The sequence below is a fragment of the Aulonocara stuartgranti genome (genome assembly GCF_965226115.1).
Source record: "Aulonocara stuartgranti genome assembly, chromosome: 7".
Lineage (NCBI taxonomy): Eukaryota > Metazoa > Chordata > Actinopteri > Cichliformes > Cichlidae > Aulonocara > Aulonocara stuartgranti.
Window position 1 is genome coordinate 33,551,536 of NC_138945.1, and position 18,700 is coordinate 33,570,235.

The 18,700-nt window shown below is 40.6% G+C and overlaps 1 protein-coding gene across 3 annotated transcripts in view; it reads left to right on the top strand.

Annotated features, from left to right (window-relative positions):
* Nucleotides 1–16,482, top strand: part of barhl1b (BarH-like homeobox 1b) — a 40,663-nt gene extending 24,181 nt beyond the window's left edge. For 2 of the 3 annotated variants that reach the window (XM_082542851.1, XM_082542852.1), the window contains 3 exons: nt 11,663–12,057; nt 14,472–14,694; nt 15,683–16,482. In XM_082542851.1, the coding sequence (XP_082398977.1) occupies nt 11,663–12,057; nt 14,472–14,694; nt 15,683–15,986 (922 nt within the window). In that variant the 3' untranslated portion in view covers nt 15,987–16,482. Of the gene's footprint in view, nt 1–10,925; nt 12,058–14,471; nt 14,695–15,682 lie in introns of those variants that run through there. The other variant, XM_082542853.1, reaches the window with a different exon arrangement.
* The last annotated feature ends 2,218 nt before the right edge of the window (nt 16,483–18,700 follow it).

The following is an 18,700-nucleotide window of genomic DNA, read 5'->3' on the forward strand; positions in this document are numbered from 1 at the left end:
GACATGAGGGCTGCGGTGGCAAGACTGTGAATGTGTGTGTTTGTCTACCTGTCTGTGTGAGCATGTGTCTGTGTGTGTGTGTGTGTGTGTGTGTGTGTGTGTTATTGAAAAGAAGGACAAGTAAGAGGAAGAGAAGAAACCATGAAGACAGAGACACCTGAGAGGCTCGTCTTTCATCCCAGACTCATCATCTACTGATCCTCACCCCTTTCTCCCTCCTTCCTCCCCCACTCAGCCAATTTCTTCAGTTTCCCTTTAACAGGCCATGAGCTTCAGACATTTTTTTTTTCATTTTTTTAAAAGCACACATACAGACCTGACTTATGTAGGTAATGACACCTCAGTGAGCTATTGGTTTTTCCTCGGCCTTCTGTGTGTTTTTTCTTTCCTCCTGTCACCCTCCCTCCCCCCACCTTTCTTCAAGCATTGCCTTCCCTCTCTTTCTCTCCTTTACTCCCGCAAGGCCTCTTGCCCCCCCATCCCCTCCTCCCTCTTTTTCTCTCTCTCTTTTTTCCTGTAGTGTCAGACACAGATTTATTCTGCTTGTGATGCGTGTAGAGTAGAGGAGTGTGAGTGAGCAGGGAAGGGGTGGAGTAGGGTCAGCAGAGGGGGAGGTGTGTGTGTACAATAAGAGATAAGATCATGGCTCCCTAGGGGCTTGTTTGGCCCTGTACCCGATCCATCAAACACTCGCTCCAAGTGCCAAGGTCAACTCTAATGAGCATTTTCTGGGGTCTTATTCTCAGCACCGAGCGGCCCCCAACTCACGCACGCACACACATTCGCCCGACCTGGATGTGCGCGCATGCTTTCTAAGCACACCTTGGACAAACCTGCTTAGCTGTGGGATGGATGTTTGTGACAGGAAATATAGCATGCTTGCATGCATCCCAACAGGTATTTTACGCAGAAATCAGGCATCCCTGCAGGAGGGCAGGTGCACATGGGAGCGGGGAAGGGATGAGTGATCCATGTATGGTGTGAACTGTGGCAGGTGCATCCAACTTCAGTATTTTTTCCCAATACGTCTGTAGCATCAGCCATCAAACCTGTCAAGTATAGGAAGAGGACACTGGATGATTGGTCTCATTCTTGTTTACTCCTTTTACTTGTTTTACTCAGGTAAAGGTCTTCAATAGATGACTGCGCAAAGACATCATCCACCTTCCTTATCACTGTTCTTTTAATTTTATTAGTAGCTCTAAGATTATAAAAAAAACCATCTGATTCCACACTGACTTTCATTTGTTTGGTCGAATAGATGCTATATGATGACACAGAATTAAATATTCAAATTTAAAAAAATGTTCTCAGTCTGTGGCACTAAAACTTAGTCATTATATTGCCACAAGTACTGAAAAAACTTAAAATAAAGCCCATACCTCTAGTCCAATCATTTCATCTGCTATGACTTTTCAGATGTGATGCCTGGAAATAGCCTCACACTCATTTGCACAACTGTTTCCCTTACTTTCTGCATCCCCAGGTTGGCCGCGCGCTCAGAAAAAATAAAAAATGGTCCACTGCGCCAGGCAGGTGGGCTTTTAGTAGAAAGAGTCCCTCATCATCCCCTCATCACGTGCTGATGTGCCAAAAGTTGTTAGGGTTTGAAGGCTCGCGGAGTGTGGGTGTGCGGCGGAGCATGTGGAGCATACTAATGAAGCAATAAAAGTGACGGCGGGAGGGGTGAGGGTGGGGGTTGGAGGCATGTTGGAGGGGAAGGTAGTGGCGAGTGGAGAATTGGGAGTCGCTGACAGGAGGTGTGATAATTGAGATGTTGCGACCCCACATATTACCTGCATATTGGCCAAATTAGGAAGCAGGGAGTTTAAGGACAGGACAGAGAGCTGGAGACCCCCCACAGTGATCCACCTTGTGTGTGTGTGTGTGTGTGTGTGTGTGTGTGTGTGTGTGTGTGTGTGTGTGTGTGTGTGTGTGTGTGTGTGTGTGCAAAAGTAGAAGAGAGTCTGACATTTTTTTAGTAACTTCTGGTTAGTTAGTATGAAAAAAGTATTTGAGTTTGAGTTTGTAGTCATGGAATTAAAATGTAAGCTAGGCTAATTAGATGTGCTGTCATGGTATAAGAGCATTGATGACAACTGTGATATTCAAAAAATGAAGTATTGACATAATGTTAATATTCCAGTGGGAACAGCTATCTGGTTGAATTTGCACAGTTAGAGATGCGCGCAAATTTTGTAAGTGTACGGTAATTAATTTGCCAGCAAAGTTAAAAGTGAATTTTTCATCATTTTTCATAAAACTAATTTTAAGTTGGAAAAACTGAGAAGTTCTTCTGTACTTCTGAGGGTTTTTCTCTTGGAAAATCTTCTAAAATACTTATATGTTTTCTCATTATGTATTAAATAATGTTTATTTAACATACTGGAAACAGCTTGTTGATTAAAGACTGAGCAATAGAAGATAACACAGTTTCTTTAGAGTATACAATTCGTCTTCCAATTTAAAGCTATATGACCACATCAAAGTGCTCCTCAGACCATCTACAAGACATGTTAATTAACTTACCAAAGATGTCCTAAAACTACTAATAAATATAAAACAATGTAAGGCCAAAAACAACAACATCTAATAAGACAGAATAAGAATACTTTTTGGTGGTTAGGACCGTTGTTGGGACAAAATGATTACGTAGGTCTCTGGAAAGCCATAATAGGAATGTTCGAACTTCTCTGACATTACAAGATAATGATGAAATAACTAAAATAGTTTGCAGGACCCAACGTAATCCATCTCCTGGTGAAGCACATCAGGTACTTTAACAGGTTTCTACAGCATCTTGTCAAGCACTGGGTTTTAATTACTTGTGCATATGCTCATTTGTGTGTGTCTCTCTGTGGAGGGGCTTGTCCTGAGTGACAATCATGATGTGATTCATGGATGAAGCACGGCCTCTTCAGCGCCCCCATTTCCCCACACGGAGGGAAAAGGCCAAGGGCCCGACCCGCCTGTGTGTTCCCTGGCGGGACAGGGGGTAGGGGTGTGAACCTGGACCTTCTGCCTCTCCTGAAGGTGCAGTAGCTGGAGCCGAATGTCTCCACCGGCTCTCCACCAGCTTGTGTGTGTCTCCCTGTGGCAGCTGCAGGAGACCCCCTGCCCAATGTGAACCCACCAATATACCATCACTCAGAAGGAGACTACACGACAGATTAACATTGAACTATGACACAAATACATGTGGAAAACCAGCCTCTCTGACTACTACTGGCACATGTTTGGCTGCTGGAATGCACTAATCCCTGGTTCCACTTGCACAGAAGTGAAACTTTCCTGCTTTTCTCTGCGTTAGATCAATGTAAATGTGCACTTTTTGAACAAAACAAGCTATTTGAAGACATCGCCTCAGGCTCCGGCAAATTTACATGAGCATTTTTAAAACTTTGTATGGAACTTCTTGAGCTTTGCACTTAATGGGCAAAAAATAGGGGGGATAATTATTATTGCACTAGTTTGGGAAGTGTTACAGGTGATTCTGTCAAAATAGAAAAGAAAGGTGTTTAAATAATATTTGTCATTGCTTAGTGAAAACCTATTTTCAATTAATTGTTTTAGGATGTACATTAAATAATACATTAGATTTGTTACTAATCTCTACTTTGAGTGACTTGATTTTTTTCTGCCAAGCACAGGAACAAAAAGTGTAGACCGGCTGTGTCTACACTTAGACGGTATTTGCTGTTTAAAAACAGCTACGGAGGCTTACAAATCAAATGTAGGCAGAACTGGCTGCATGTCGGCTAATAAGGAACAACATGAAATAGAGATAACATTAGATCCAAAGTTTGTGTATAAATGAGCACCATGAAGTGAATTACAAGAAATGACCATTTTAAGCAAGTAGGTGTAGTGCTAACGCAGATGTTAGCAAGCTTGGTTAGCAAGGGGCAGATGGTCTGGGTAAGTAACATAGAATTTTATTTTATTTTTAAAAGAGAGAGCGCAAGAGAGACTCTAATGACTAAAATTGGAGCACAGATTTCTTAGAAAGGTTTATTTTAATTTTTTTTGCAGTTTACTAACAACACAAAGTTGAAAATTCCAGTTTGGTGCCTGAAATTCGCATAACATTTTCACCCTCACTAACTCCTGAGTATTGCATAACAATAAGCCTTAATATAGCTTCAGAATTTGTAAGAATATTAAGACTTTTTAAAAAAAAATATCAGGCTGTAAACATGCTTATTTCTGCTATAAAGTTATGCCTTTTCTTCTTATTTTGGACATGCCCCAAATTGTACAACTATTAGCTGGACATCTTTAAATGTTTTTCTGATATGTACAATTGCACATTAGAGCTGGACCCAATAACTGCATTGTTTGGATCTTCCTCTTCCCTTTTACACCTCAGCCCTGCTGCACAAACTACAGTTTTGTTCGGAATGGTATTGCTAAGAAAATGATCTTGACTCTCTGGAAGTCTGACACTGTACCTCAATTCAAAATGTGGCAAACAGAACTGACTCCTCTACTGCACATGGAGAGGATTAGGTGTACATTAGAGGACAAACTTAGTAAGTTAGTAATGTGTGGCAACCTTTTTTAGATCATGTATTAAAACAAAGTTCTCTTTGATCAATCACAAATAACTCAGTCTACCACCCTAGTGTTCTACTTCTGTTTATTGCCAGTGTTGAAGTAGTGTTTTTGTTGCTGCTGTGTAACCTTTTACCTTATTTGTGTGTTTTTGCCCTTGCTGTTGTGTTGTCTGATTGTTTTTTCTCCCTTATATCAAAAATCTTAATAAACATAAAGTTAGGCATTTTAACATGCTATTGGAGCCAGCCACTTGAAGAACTACAGTTTTTGACACATCAGTGTTGGGTGTATTTTTCAGCCCATGCTCATTAAGTTGATTATCTTTGTTTCTTTTTCTCTGGCATATTGGACATTTTGGTCTAAAAAGATTTGTTTTGACAAGATTTTACATCCAATAAGATTGCTTAATACAAAGTCATTGCCTGCACTGTATTTGGTTTGCTACTGTCATGTTGTGTATCATCAAAAAGCCAACTCCTTCTACACATTCTCATCATTTACGCCACAAATTATTGAAAAGAAGTAATCAGATTACTGCTTTTGCACAAAAAATACCTAGTCTGGCTTAGTGGAAAATCTTTTTTTATGAGTTACAGTTATCACTTACAAGAATGCAGGATTGTGGTTGAAAGAAATTTAGAGAATCTGAAACTTACTGTTAAAAGATAACGTGAAACAAAGTGTGTTCAGATACACTTTGATGACCCAACCATCTGCCTGCATCTCCTCCTCCCAGTAACATTTTATGGTTCTGTAACAACATCCTCATAATTCTGCTTTTGCTGTTGTTGACGCTTAGAAATCTGTCTGCCCTGTTATTTATGACTCATCGCTATCAAACACAAACACCTGGGAGGATTAACAACCAACTAAAGCGGTGATTAAAACAAAATATCAACAAAAGCACTAAAGGACAGAGCTCCTTAAACTTATGCGTCATGGTTTAGGTCCTCTCTCTGGGTCAAAGGCTGGGGAAAGTTGGCCCTTGCCTGAAAGAGCTGGCATTGCTCATGAGGGACAGCTATGATGAATGGTCGTAGGCCCTCGTCCTCCACCTCCCCAAACCCCTCTTCATTGGCTCCTCACTCACCTCTCTGCCTCTTGGCAACATCCCTCCATCGCCTCTTATCCTCTGACCAGATGTGTTCATTGAACTCTGTCAGGAATAATAAAACACTGGCTGCAAGAGGCATGCACACCGAGCCTACGGAGCAGGACGGGAGGGTAAGCTGCATAGTCAGATGCATGAACATGCAATGATGAAAGCTAATAGATCCAAATGAGGCATCCTAATTATTATAACGATCAATAGTGCAATGGTGTGATGCTAATGAGAAACACAACATACTGAAATTGTATTAAATGGTCATGTAATCACATTTGGATGTACTTTAACTTAAACATACCACGAAGACAACATCTCCTTTTTTTTACCACATTTCTCTGCTAAACAAACTTCTCCACTCAAAACTGCCAAGAAAGGAGTGCTTCACTTAGCCACTTTGATAATGAATTAGCAAAATTTGATGATTACCAACAAATTAAGGTCATTACTTTGCTTGAAGAAAAAAAGAAAAATGGCTAAAATTGTGCAAACAAGTAGACGCGTGACCTGGTGTTTGCTGAACATGCCACGTCAGCATCGTGGACATTAAGCTGTCACGGATGTCTGTGACATTTGCTTTCACGGGAGAAGGAAAGTTTATGATGGTTTCCTCTAGTTGTGTGAGTCTCATTCGACAGAGTATAGCAGAAGAAATGTCAAACACTGCTCATCCTGTATTGAACTCAAGTCTATTGATGGACGAAGAAGATGAAGAGAAACTGAGAAGGATGAAGGAGGAGGAGAAACTGTTTTTTTTTTTTTTTTGTGGCTCTGATTTTGCTGCTCAGGAAGCCCTCCTGGGACAGAATCAAAACCCTTCCTCTTCTGATACCCTCTCACCACAGGCACCCGGTGACCACTTGCCCCCAGAGAGTGAGTCAGGATGAGAGGGAGGACGAGGAGAGGTGGCAAAGATGGAGGAAGGGCGAGCAGCACATTGATGGCTAGAGTGATGATTTCCTTCACACACAAATGCCCCCACTCATCCTTTCAACTCCACCCACCTCCCCATGGCCCCAGCCCTGCAGGCAACACATGCACACATGCACTATACCACACACACACACACACACACACACACACACACACACACACACACACACCATGGTTAGGCCTCCAATTAAATCAAAAGTGGTTTGTTTTTATTGGTCTTTTGCGCTGACAAGTGGGCTATCATTCTGACGGCTCTACCTGTCAGTGAGCAGCTGAAAATCCTCCGTTGACAATGCCCAATGCTTCCAATTAGGGGAGAATCAGACTCCTGGCGCGCTAGCCATCTTTCCTCTCACCCCCCCCCCCCCCCCCCCCCGGCCCACCTTCCCTCCCTCTTTTCTTCTGCACTCGATCCCCTACCATTCCCCTCTTTCCCTCTCACTCTCCTCCGTAATATCTCCCTCCTCCTACCTTTCTCTTTCTCTCCAGGAGAAGGAGGTCTGTCTCCGCTGCAAATTACAGACACAAAACGAAGGTGGTGGCGGTGCAGGCGCTGGGAGCTGCCGGTCCAGGGCCCTGTCAGCATTAATGAGACGATGAAGGTTTATTTTGCCCGCATGCATGTGCTAAATTCTTTCTTGTGTGACAGCTGACTGGGAAATGTGAGTGTTAACCTTATAAAAGATTCAGCGGGTTCTCATTATTTTCTGTCAACTCCAGTACCTGATGCCGTTAAGGTGCATCATTTGCATCCCTGACTGGTCCGAGGTGCAGCACCAGCACCGGAGCAAGCTTTTTTTTGTTTCCTTTTTTCCCTCCTCCCCTCTTTTTTTAAACACTGTTTGTTTGTTTAAAGGAGTCATCTTTTTACATACATCCTCCTCGAAAGACGCGCTTTACTCGATGTTCCGAAACGATAGAGATGCCAAAGTTTATTCAAAGGCGACACACGTTTTTACAAAACATATCTAGATACATATTTAACACGTCTGCTCAATTGAGCGAGTAAATAAAATGTAGCACAATGTTTCCTCTTTTTCCTCCTCCTTGCAAAAGCATGGAAAGCTGAGAAGGCCCAGCAGGCATTATTAGTAGTAAAGCTTATGGACAGGAATCTAGTAATGCACAATGGGGGTGGGGGGTTAAAATAAAGCACATATCTGCAGATAGATTATTAACACTGACAAGTCAGTATGGACTATTATGATGAAACTGCACTTGGTGTCAGTTTATCATGTCTCAGGCTCTATGTAAACCCACTGAAGCTTCTGCACAAAAGACTGATCAGCATAAAATATTTACATCCATACTGGCCTTGAATAATCTGAATTAAATTGAACTGTACAGCTGTCATTCCAGCCAGAGAAAAAACAGTCTACACTTCAAAAAATAGCCCAAGGGTGCCAATTTTGTTTTCTAAGTGGAAGGCTGTTTAATGTGGGTCAATTATAAAGTATTATTAAACCAGGTGAGTGCTGCGGAGACAGGCAGCAACTGATCATTCAGTGTCCATTTCCTGAAAACATCCCCGTTTCCTTCCTTTAACATGGATCAATAACATCCTCCTACAAAGTCAGTGTATGTGTGTGTGCGTGTGTGTGCGTGTGTGTGTGTGTGTGTGCGTGTATGCGCGCGCGTGCGTGTGTCAGAAAAAGATCGTGAAAAAGGGAAAGTGTGTGTGTGTGTGTGTTTGTGTATCAACACCAGGTTAACAGTTGCACTGGCCCTCAAGTTCTGACCACTTCCTGAAGGGAAAAAAAACCCTCTACTTGACCACAGGGACACTTGCTCAAAACCAGCAGAAGCATGAGCCAAATCATTTCACTACACTACACACACAAGCACACACACACTTACAGTTACAGTCTATCTCCACTGTCTTCTGCCAAAAAACACATACTCCAGGATTTAGAAACTTAACCAACAGCCTAAAATGTTAAATTTAAACTCAAAAACACATTTAATTTTAAAACCAAGATGCTCATGTAGTCGATATTAGTGGTTTGTTTGATCCAAAAATGATTTAATGAGGGGAAAAAAGAGACATAAAATATCTTCTGTTTCCAGTGTTTTTCCAGTTTTATACTGATCTAAATTAATTAAGACACTCAAACATAAAATTTTGGCAAACTTGTAATTTTTTTAATGATTATTTTTAAAGTCACATTTAAAACAATTAAGAATTACAAACGGGTTATATATATATATATATATATATATATATATATATATATATATATATATATATATATATACTCATACATACATATATACATACATATACATACATATTATTTTTTACACATATGGACTGATTTTTTTACCCCCAGTTTTTATTATTATCATTATTATTTTAACTAATTAATTAAATTGTTGATTCATTGATTACCTACAAATTTATTGTTGTTTTTTTTAAAGGAGCTTTGGTTCCATTTCTAAATATTAATTTTAAAAGTAATTATTGTGTTTTTCCCGACATTATGGGCCAAAAAATAAAAACACAATAATGAGCAACTCAAATTAAATTAAACATAAGAGGACTTTGGGGTTTTTTAAAGAAACAAACAGGAATAATTAAAGCTTCTTTAAGTTTTAAAGGCCACATGATGATCCCAAGCAGGAAGAAGTCGGTTTAATCACCTTATGATTAATTCACAACAACATCGCTGGAGCCTGTGGATGCATGGCACGGTAAGAATAAAGAGGGGAAGTTAAAAAAAAAAATCGAGAAAGCACCAAACCACTGCTCCTTTCATGCACAAGCAGAGGAGAAAGAAACAGCTAAGTCAGGGTGGGTGTGTTGCCTTATATCTGTGTTGTCCCCGCCTCATATGTGACAGCTTGCAGCCGTGATGGGACCCCATGGGAGCGGGGAGCGGATTCACTAACCTGCCGGTGTCTGAGACCGACGCGCGCCTCCAATCTGGTGGTCACATGGGGTGGAAGATGAGGGGGGAGGGGGGGTGTGGGGTGTCGGTGATGATGGGAGGGGGGTTAGTTAGATTATTAGGGGCTGTCGAGGCCGTCGCACGGGGCAAACTGTTGTGCAGGATGGAGCTCAAGGCGCGCACACAATGGCATTTCACGCGTGTTAAGGTGAAAAGTGCGCACAATGGCACTTGAGGCGACTTGAAGTTTTGGCGTCACGCTGCTCGGAATATTGTGCATAATTACCAGCGACAATGAGATCATTATTATGCTCTAAATGATGACTGTTCACCCGCGAGACCAAGAAAAGAAAAGCAACTTTTAGTATGTTTATATATATATATATATATATATATATATATATATATATATATATATATATATATATATATATATATATATATATATATGATGATTGTAAAGTTGCAACTTAAGGTAAATGAAAAAAATAAAATAAAATAAGATTTTAAAAACACAAAAAGGCCCACTTCAATTGATTTGAATTGAATTGAATAAATAAATAAATAGGGCTGTGTTTATAAAAATGCAAACAATAATTTTAATAACTATAATAATAACTTAATAATAATAATAATAATAATAATAATAATAATAATAATAATAATAATAATGTTGGCATTGCTCTAGACTAATAGTGCAATGTCAAAACCCACCAATCGTTGTAATCGAGGTTAAACCTGAAAATCCTACAAATAAAAAAAACTAACTAAAAGTAAAATTAGTGAGAGTAAAAAAAAACTAAATCGTTGAAGGGAAGAAAACTGTATAAATGGAATCTGTGGAGGTGGGAAACAAATCCAGTCAAAGAAAAGGAGTCGAGAAGAAAAACAGCGAGCCGCCCCACATAATAACCCCATTATAAGCCTCATCAATGATGTAATGAAAGCAAACAGTGTGAAAATTGCCTGTAAACAGTTGGATCTGAGTCTCCTGATGAATTCAGTGTCTCTTTTATCAAAGTGAGGATGAGCCAGGATGGGGGAGTCAGGGTGGGAGGCAGAGAGAGAGAGGGGGGGGGGGGGGGGGGGGGGAGCGAGAGAGAGTGGGCGTGTGGGGAGGTCCACTTCCAGCTCCCCTCAACCAATGAAGGCTTGTCACAGGGGACTCACGTGGACGAGGCGCTCTTAAAACCTAGCTCCTGACTTTTCCTCAAGTTCAATTTTTTGGGATTCCCTCCCACCCCAACCACATCTCGTCAATTTACTTGCCAGATGTGACTGTTTAACCCAGTTTATCGTAGCTTTTTTTTATTTTTGCTTTTGCGTTGCGCATCTCATCGTCCTGCGTCCTCCGCTTCTTCCTCTTTTGCTGCTCTCTTTTCCTGCAGCAGCTCTCGGACGCTTCTCTCTCACACTCTACTGGGTTTCTTTTTTAAAAGATTTGTTTATTTATTAAAGGTTTGCCCGACCCCCTTGAAGGAATGCGAGCAGTTTGCCTCTGTCTTCCGCAAAGCCTCATGACCAGCTGCCCTGAAAACTGTCCCCCGGTCCCATCTCGGGGTTGACGCTGTCCCTGTCCATGGTGCTGAACAGCTTTTTCCCGAAGACGCCGTTGAGCTGCGGCTGCTGCTCCACAAATCCTCCGTATTTCTGGGTATTTTCGGGTACTGCAGGTGAGATGTCAGCAATGATCGCTTCATCTACCCGGAGAGGCTTCTGAACTCAAAACAGAAGGAGTTGATCCCGAAGGAAGCCAAACGAATCGATTGTGACTCCTACGGTTGATTTCAGAGAGACTCCTTCGACTCTCACGCGCTCTCTTTCTCTTTTATTTTTTTAGACTTTTCCGAAAGACGAACATTGGAATCATGGACCATTCGTGTAACTCATCTTAGCGTGGAAATATCTGGCCTAAAAATAACGACAAGCCGGCTGGGGGCGGGGGGACTGGAAGTAGCGGGTGAATTATCTTCATTTGTAGCATATCCAAAAATATTTGTGTTGATGCCGGAAAGGGGTCACTTCTATTCTGGATCAGCTGAGACTAAAACAACCCCTTCTGCCCTAAAATAAAAACTTGTCCTGAATACCAAATGTCAGTTTGAGGAGGTCTCATCAAGACAATGGAGGCGTCCGCCAATGGGTCCAGTTTTGGCATCGACTCTCTGCTGTCCCACAGGCCTGGGAGTCCGGTGTCCAAAGGGGACAGTCTGGTGGGAGAGTGCCGCTCCCCTCTGGAGTTCAGCCCCAGATCAGACGTGGAGAGCGGCTGTTCGTCGCCTCCGTCGCCGAGGAGGGAGTGCGTGGATGAGGTAGCCCAGAGGCAAGGTCACGGCGTCGGCCTACCACCGCACCTGCAACACGCGCAGATATCTGCTGGGTCGCAGCAGAGGACCGTGACCTCGTCGTTTCTCATCAGAGATATTCTCGCGGACTGTAAGCCTCTGGCTGCCTGCGCTCCTTACTCCAGCAATGGACAGCCGACTCAGGAGGCGGGGAGGCTGGCCTCGAAGATCGCGGACGACTTTATGGAGAAAATCCACAGCAACTCATCGTCAGACAGTGAATATAAAGGTAAGGGTGCCACACTGACTGCCTACTCTACAGAGGAGAATGGAGGCAAGCCTGCTGTACGTCATAATACATATTTGGCTCAAAACAAACAAACAAACAAACAAACACACAAACAGACACACAAACAAGACAACATCAAAAAAAACAAAACAAAAAAAAAACTTTTGGTAGTTAAAAATTCCACTGAATGAGTTTTTCAAATCTATATTTTAACACTTTAAAACCTTTACTTATTTCTTTATTCAGTTATTTATCTTGATTGATGTTTATGTTTGATTTATTGTTCTTCGCTTTTTATTTCGCATACGATAGTCATAAATAAAGTAAAAGGGTCATGTAAAGGTCTGGCACAAAATGTGTAAGCTAGTGTAATGTGGAAGAATATAGAGCATAAAGTTGGAACAACAACAGATCAGCTTTTCAAAATAAAGGCTAATTTGGATATTTTGGAGTGTTGACTGGTGATTAAAAATAAAATAAAAGTTCCGTTTTTAACGTCTTAAATTATTTCATGATAATCAATCTTTTTACTATAAAAACAAAAATCGAGGCATCTATTTTCTAATAAAATATGCAGACACAGGTGATCATACAAACATACTGCTCTTATGTGATTAGTAGCAGGTCACCGGAACGATGACCAACGATAAGCAAAATATCGACGTGGAAATGAGTCGCGATTGGTTACCTCTGGATGGTGACAGACCAGAGCCTTTTATCAAGTTATTATAAATAAAAAACAAGACAAAACAAAAACGGCTGCCTGCCTGTACACGCAAACACGCGGGGTCCGCTTCAAGCTCTGCGTTAAGCAGAATATCCGTAAAGCATCTGTTGATGTCAGTGAGGCACGAATGGTAGAGATGACAGGGTCGCCTCCAGATAAATGCCATCAAGGGCCTCTCTGTTTCCAATCATGTCAGCCATAACAGACGTGCCACCTCCACTGACAGTTTAATGAAGCAGTGCCTGGAAAGAACTCCACCGCTGTGGGCTACAACAGGAAATACAAACAAAATCACACTTAATACACCTACAAACTATTATTATTATTATTATTATTATTATTATTATTATTATTATTATTATTATTATTATTATTATTATTATTATTATTATGTTTTCTCGCAAGCTATTCATTTAAACGTAAAGTCACTGATTTCTTCAACATTTTCCGCCCGTGCGCTCACGTGCATCACAGAGTGGATGCGACGCGCTGATTGATTGAAGAAGCCGCGGGTCCCACGCGCGGCTCCCGCCACGGTAACTTTGATTTCCACGAATCCGCCTTCTGTAATATATCAGGGATTTGATGCAATTTGTCCCCGGCGCTAATCAGATTTGTAACCGCGCCCGGCCGCCCAGCTCTTGATTTCCACTCATGTCCACGGTGCTGTGAAGTTTCTCCGGTCGCGGTTGAAAGCTCGTCCTTTCCCTTGTGGCTCAATTAGGCGGATTATTGTGCTTCTTGAGACGACTCAACTATTCAAGTACCAAGATCTCTCGCCTTACTCGCTTCTATTGTTTTCTTCTTCTTTCTCTTCTTCTTCTATTTTATTTTATATTTTTTTAACTATCAGAGAATTAACTATAAGGACTACATATCAATGCTCGTCCTGACACGACACCACGTGTACAAAGAACAAAGGCTGTGGATCTGCTAACAGGAAAATATCAAATTGGAAGGGTGAATATTGGAATAGCTTTTCATAACAATTTAAGGCCAAATCAAACAGCTCTATAAGCCTATAGGCGCAGTTTCCAGTGGCGCGATTTCACTCGAAAATGACAGCTCTTCTAAAACGTAGATACAACTCATCGCTGGTTAAAAAATAAATTATAAAATATTTTCACATTAGAAATGTTTTTAAAATTGATTTTTTTATATCTGCAGATTAAACGGTGCACTTTGGAGCCCGCAGAAAGTGATTTTGTGTTGTGTTCATTTAAAAATGAAACTTTAAAAACAAAACAAGGCCTTCTGGTCAAAAGTTCGGCTTAATACACACACACACACACACACACACACACACACACACACACAAACATATATGTATATATGTATATATCTGTATAGATATAGATATGTATTTTATTTCCAATCAAAATTTTCCAAAATAAGTTTTTGCTTCTTTTACACACAAAAAACAGAAAAATGTTGACAAATCCTTAAAGTCAAATTAATTTTTCTGTATTTTTGTGGTTTTCGTCTTCAAATCCTACATTAGGTAAGCGCAACGTAACAGGGCAAACCATTTATTCTGTTTGTGTTTACTGATAGTTGTTTGCCCTGTAGGACAGTCGTGCACAGATTTATTAGCCCCCTCTTCTTGTGGAGGCTGCACGCAAAAAATTTCTACTGTGTGCCGTGGGAGAGGCCTTAACTCTGGTTTCACTCTGTTTCTGTCAACCAGTGAAAGAGGAGGGAGACAGAGAGATCTCAAGCAGCAGAGACAGCCCTCAGGTCCGGCTGAAGAAGCCCAGGAAGGCCCGGACAGCCTTCACAGACCACCAGCTGGCCCAACTGGAGCGCAGTTTCGAGCGGCAGAAGTACCTGAGCGTCCAGGACCGCATGGAGCTGGCGGCCTCCCTCAACCTCACCGACACGCAGGTCAAGACCTGGTACCAGAACCGGAGGTAAAGACGCTGCTGTTTTCTAAAAGGGAGGGGGGTGGGGGTTAATCTCGTTTCTCACGGCCGACTCATGACCCGGGACGCCATGTTTTCCAACTGAAGGTGGCAAGATTTCACCTCATATCTGAGTGAATGCGGGACGACAACGAACCATTAACTTCGATTAGTGATCAGCCTGCCTTTTTCTATTAATTGATTTATTGTGTGGTCCATAAAATGTTAGAATAACTAAATATATCTGACATCTGATCCCAAATCATAAAAACAGCATTCACGTTTGAAGTAGAGGGACAAATTGCTTTATTATTTTTTTTATTTTTTTGTTGTTGTTCTTCTTCTTATTAGATAAAAATTTCAGCTCTAACTTGTATACATCTACGGGAGCACTTACTGACTGGCAGCACTTCTGTGGATTAGTGCTGGATATTTGTATTTTATATACTCTTAAGAAACAATTAAAAGGGCATCACATAATGGAGACGTGTCACTTGACCTCAAAAATATATATTTTCTATATCAGCTTTTCAAATACATTAGCAAAGCTGCACAGGAAACAAATGTAAAATAAATAAAAATACTTTTGGGTTCAGATAACTTTATTTATCTGCAGTCTGTCTCTGAGGCAGCTAAATGACATAAATATAAAAACAACACTTTGGACTATGAATAATGTATCATTGCATGTGTGCATATTAATAATTCAAACAAACTACTATATCTACTCAATTATCTTTAGTATGAATTATTCACCTGCATGGAGTGCACACTGGCAACCTAACAGACATCGCTGGGTGTGAATACATGTGGCAGGTTGGAGATTTTAGTGATTTTAGAAAGAAAAAAAACCTCACTTGAATGTTAATTGGATTCCAGGTAAACAGATGGGAGATATTTTGGTGTGTCAAACACGAGACACGTATTCAGATATACATATGCTCCACACTTAAAAAAAAAGAAGCTAAAACCTAAAAACATCTTTTATCTCTTCCAGGACAAAGTGGAAGAGGCAGACGGCGGTAGGACTCGAGCTTCTGGCCGAAGCTGGAAACTACTCCGCCCTGCAGAGGATGTTCCCGTCCCCGTACTTCTACCCGCAGAGCCTGGTGTCCAACCTGGACCCCGGAGCTGCCCTCTATCTGTACAGAGGCCCATCGGCGCCCCCGCCGGCCCTGCAGAGACCCCTGGTTCCTCGGATCCTGCTCCACGGCCTGCAGGGGGCCAGCGAGCCGCCACCTCCTCCGCCTCCCCTGCCTCCTATGAGCGGCGTGCTTCCCCGGCCAGCTCAGCAGCGGTGAGCGGGCCCCTGCAGATATTATTTTTCCTTATTTTTATTATTATTATTTTTTTTTTGGTTTTTCCTTCGCCGATCCTGGCAGCTTGGGACTCGTTAGAATAAACGAAACAAAGACAGAAAGAGTTTTAAAAAAACAAACCCCGAAGAAAACTAAGACTAAAACAAACTGTTCGGCCTTTAAATGGTGAAAACTGATCCACGATGAACCCAGACGGACGGACCTTTGTGACTGAGACCCCCGCTGCCTGTATGGAAGTTTTTTTTCTTTTTCTTTGTGTCTTTGGGGGCAGGAACTTTATTTATAACTTATTTATTTTTCAATATGAATCAAAGCATCTAAGTTATGTATTTATTTGAACCCAATTACAGTATTCAGTGTTTTTCTCAAAAAACAGATACACTGCATTTGTCGGTGGCACTTTGACCTTCATTCCAATGCTAATTAGACCTTTATTATTATTATTATTATTATTATTATTATTATTATTATTAAAAAGGTGGAAACGAACAACCACCCCTGTAATCTGAATAATAGCTTATTTGAAGAGCTAACGGAACAATGAAGGGATTTTCTTTCTATTTTCGTTGATTTTCTAGGTTGTCATTGATTTTTCTTTACACGTGAAGCCGTCATGAACCTGTAAATAAGAATATTTTGCATTTTAACCTAAAAAGACTGATTTTAAAAGAAAACTTTTCCCGTTTGTTTGATCTGTTACTGCGTCTCTTTCAGACCACGGTGATCCAGTATAACATAATCGGCTAGATTAGCCATCAGAAATTATACAGAAAAAAAAACACACAAAAAAAACAAAAACACATATTGTCTGAGAAAGGATGGACTACCTGCCCGGACCCACGTGTAGGCACATATACAGGAGAGATATGGAAAGAAAAGAAAGAAATCTATAAAAGTCTTTTTCTTGTTCTTAGTTGAAGTTTTTAGCTGAGTAAAGTTGTCAAGTAATTTATTTAAAAGCTGTTTGATCCCCGCAGAGGGGAAGGCAATCACCTCAGTGATTATTCATTTTGTATTTTTTTCGATAAATGATTGGACTCGGGTCCGCATACAGGTGTAACCGCCTGTTGATTTGCTATAGATGTATTTGAACATTGTGGATTACTTATGTTACTTCATATGAAACCCGTGATAACCCTTAATTGTTAATACTCTCCTTTGGTGAAAAAAATGTATATTGCAGATATCAAACTTGTGGAGTGGTTCTCGTATATCTCCTGGATCGTTTTTAATTATATATTTTTTAATTATTATTATTATTATTATTATTATTATTATTATTATTATTATTATTATTAATAATAATAATAAAAATTTCGTTCCTCTAGCTTTCCCCCAAATTATCTCCCCAATTTCGTGAAGTTCTGTTTTTTCTTCTTTTTCTTTTTTCTGGTGAAATTCACAGCAAAAGTTGGACAGAAAAAAAGGGGGGATTTGATGTAAAAGAGAATTACTTTTATAAATGTGGAAATAAAAGTCTTTCATTTAATCAAGTGGCTGCTTGAGTGTGTGACGGGAGGGCTTTTCAGGTGGAATCAACACGTGGACGCGGGGCATCACGCAGAAGAAGCTACACGAGGTGGACAAAAACAGCAGCAACACTTGGTGCAGTCTGATGCAGCCATGAAGCTCTGATTTTTTGGGGGATCGTGTTGTGCTGAATTAGCTTCTTTTTTTTTTGGGGGGGGGGGGGGGGTACTCTTTATTTCGGATTGCGCTGTGTACACATGCGCCGTTTTTTTGTTTGTTTGTTTTTTAAAAAAAACGTATTACCCGCTTACATAGCAAAAAGTATCTTTAAACAAATACAGCTTATTTAAACAGCAAAAAAATTATTTTGACTATTTTTTTTAATTTGGCATTTTTAAAAAAACGAAAATAGAAATCTGGATATTAGCAAATTAAAATAATCATAGAAGAAGAAGAATTTTGTATGAGCAGTATGAAGGTATGAGCAGAGTCCTGTTTGATGTTTAGCGAAACGTCAGTGGGATTTATTAAAAAGACATTTTAAGGAATGTCAGTGTTATTGAGCAAAAGTTGGGGAGATGCATCCTGCTGCTTTAAATCACTTTACATGAAGAAGTTATAGGAAAAAACTGTCTATCCCTCCTCTGTTTGGTTTGGTGGTGTTGATTTTAATTAATGGAAAGGTGGACAGTTGTCACTTTTTCTAATCTTTAAAAAAAAAAAAAAGCAGACGTCTCTGGAAATGTTAGTGCGGTTTTTTCCACTTAATATTATTATTAGTTGCGCTCATCGGGTGTTTCGTTTCCTTTTTTGACAGCAAAGGGCTTTACAGATAATTAAACAAAAGGAACAAAAGCGCACGCGGACAGTGCACACACATACACACACACACACACACACACACACATTCAAAAGTGCAATCAAAGATCAATTCCAGCTAATGTCTTTAAAGGAGGGCCAACAAAGCAGAAGGGTATTCTGTCCAAAATGGAGCCCCTGTCTCCTGCCATCCTCCCTCCCTTCCTCCCTCTCGCTTTCTCTCTCTCATTCCCACTTTTCTAAATTAACAGCAGCGACTCCAATTCGTTTTCCATAAACAATGCAGGAGATGAAATATTAATGTCATGTGCGCAATTGTTTAAGTGCCTTAAATGATCCCCATTTGGAAATTGATTGTTTCCATCCTTCTTTTTTCCTTGAGGGTGCTGGATGCGCGCTCCTCTGCC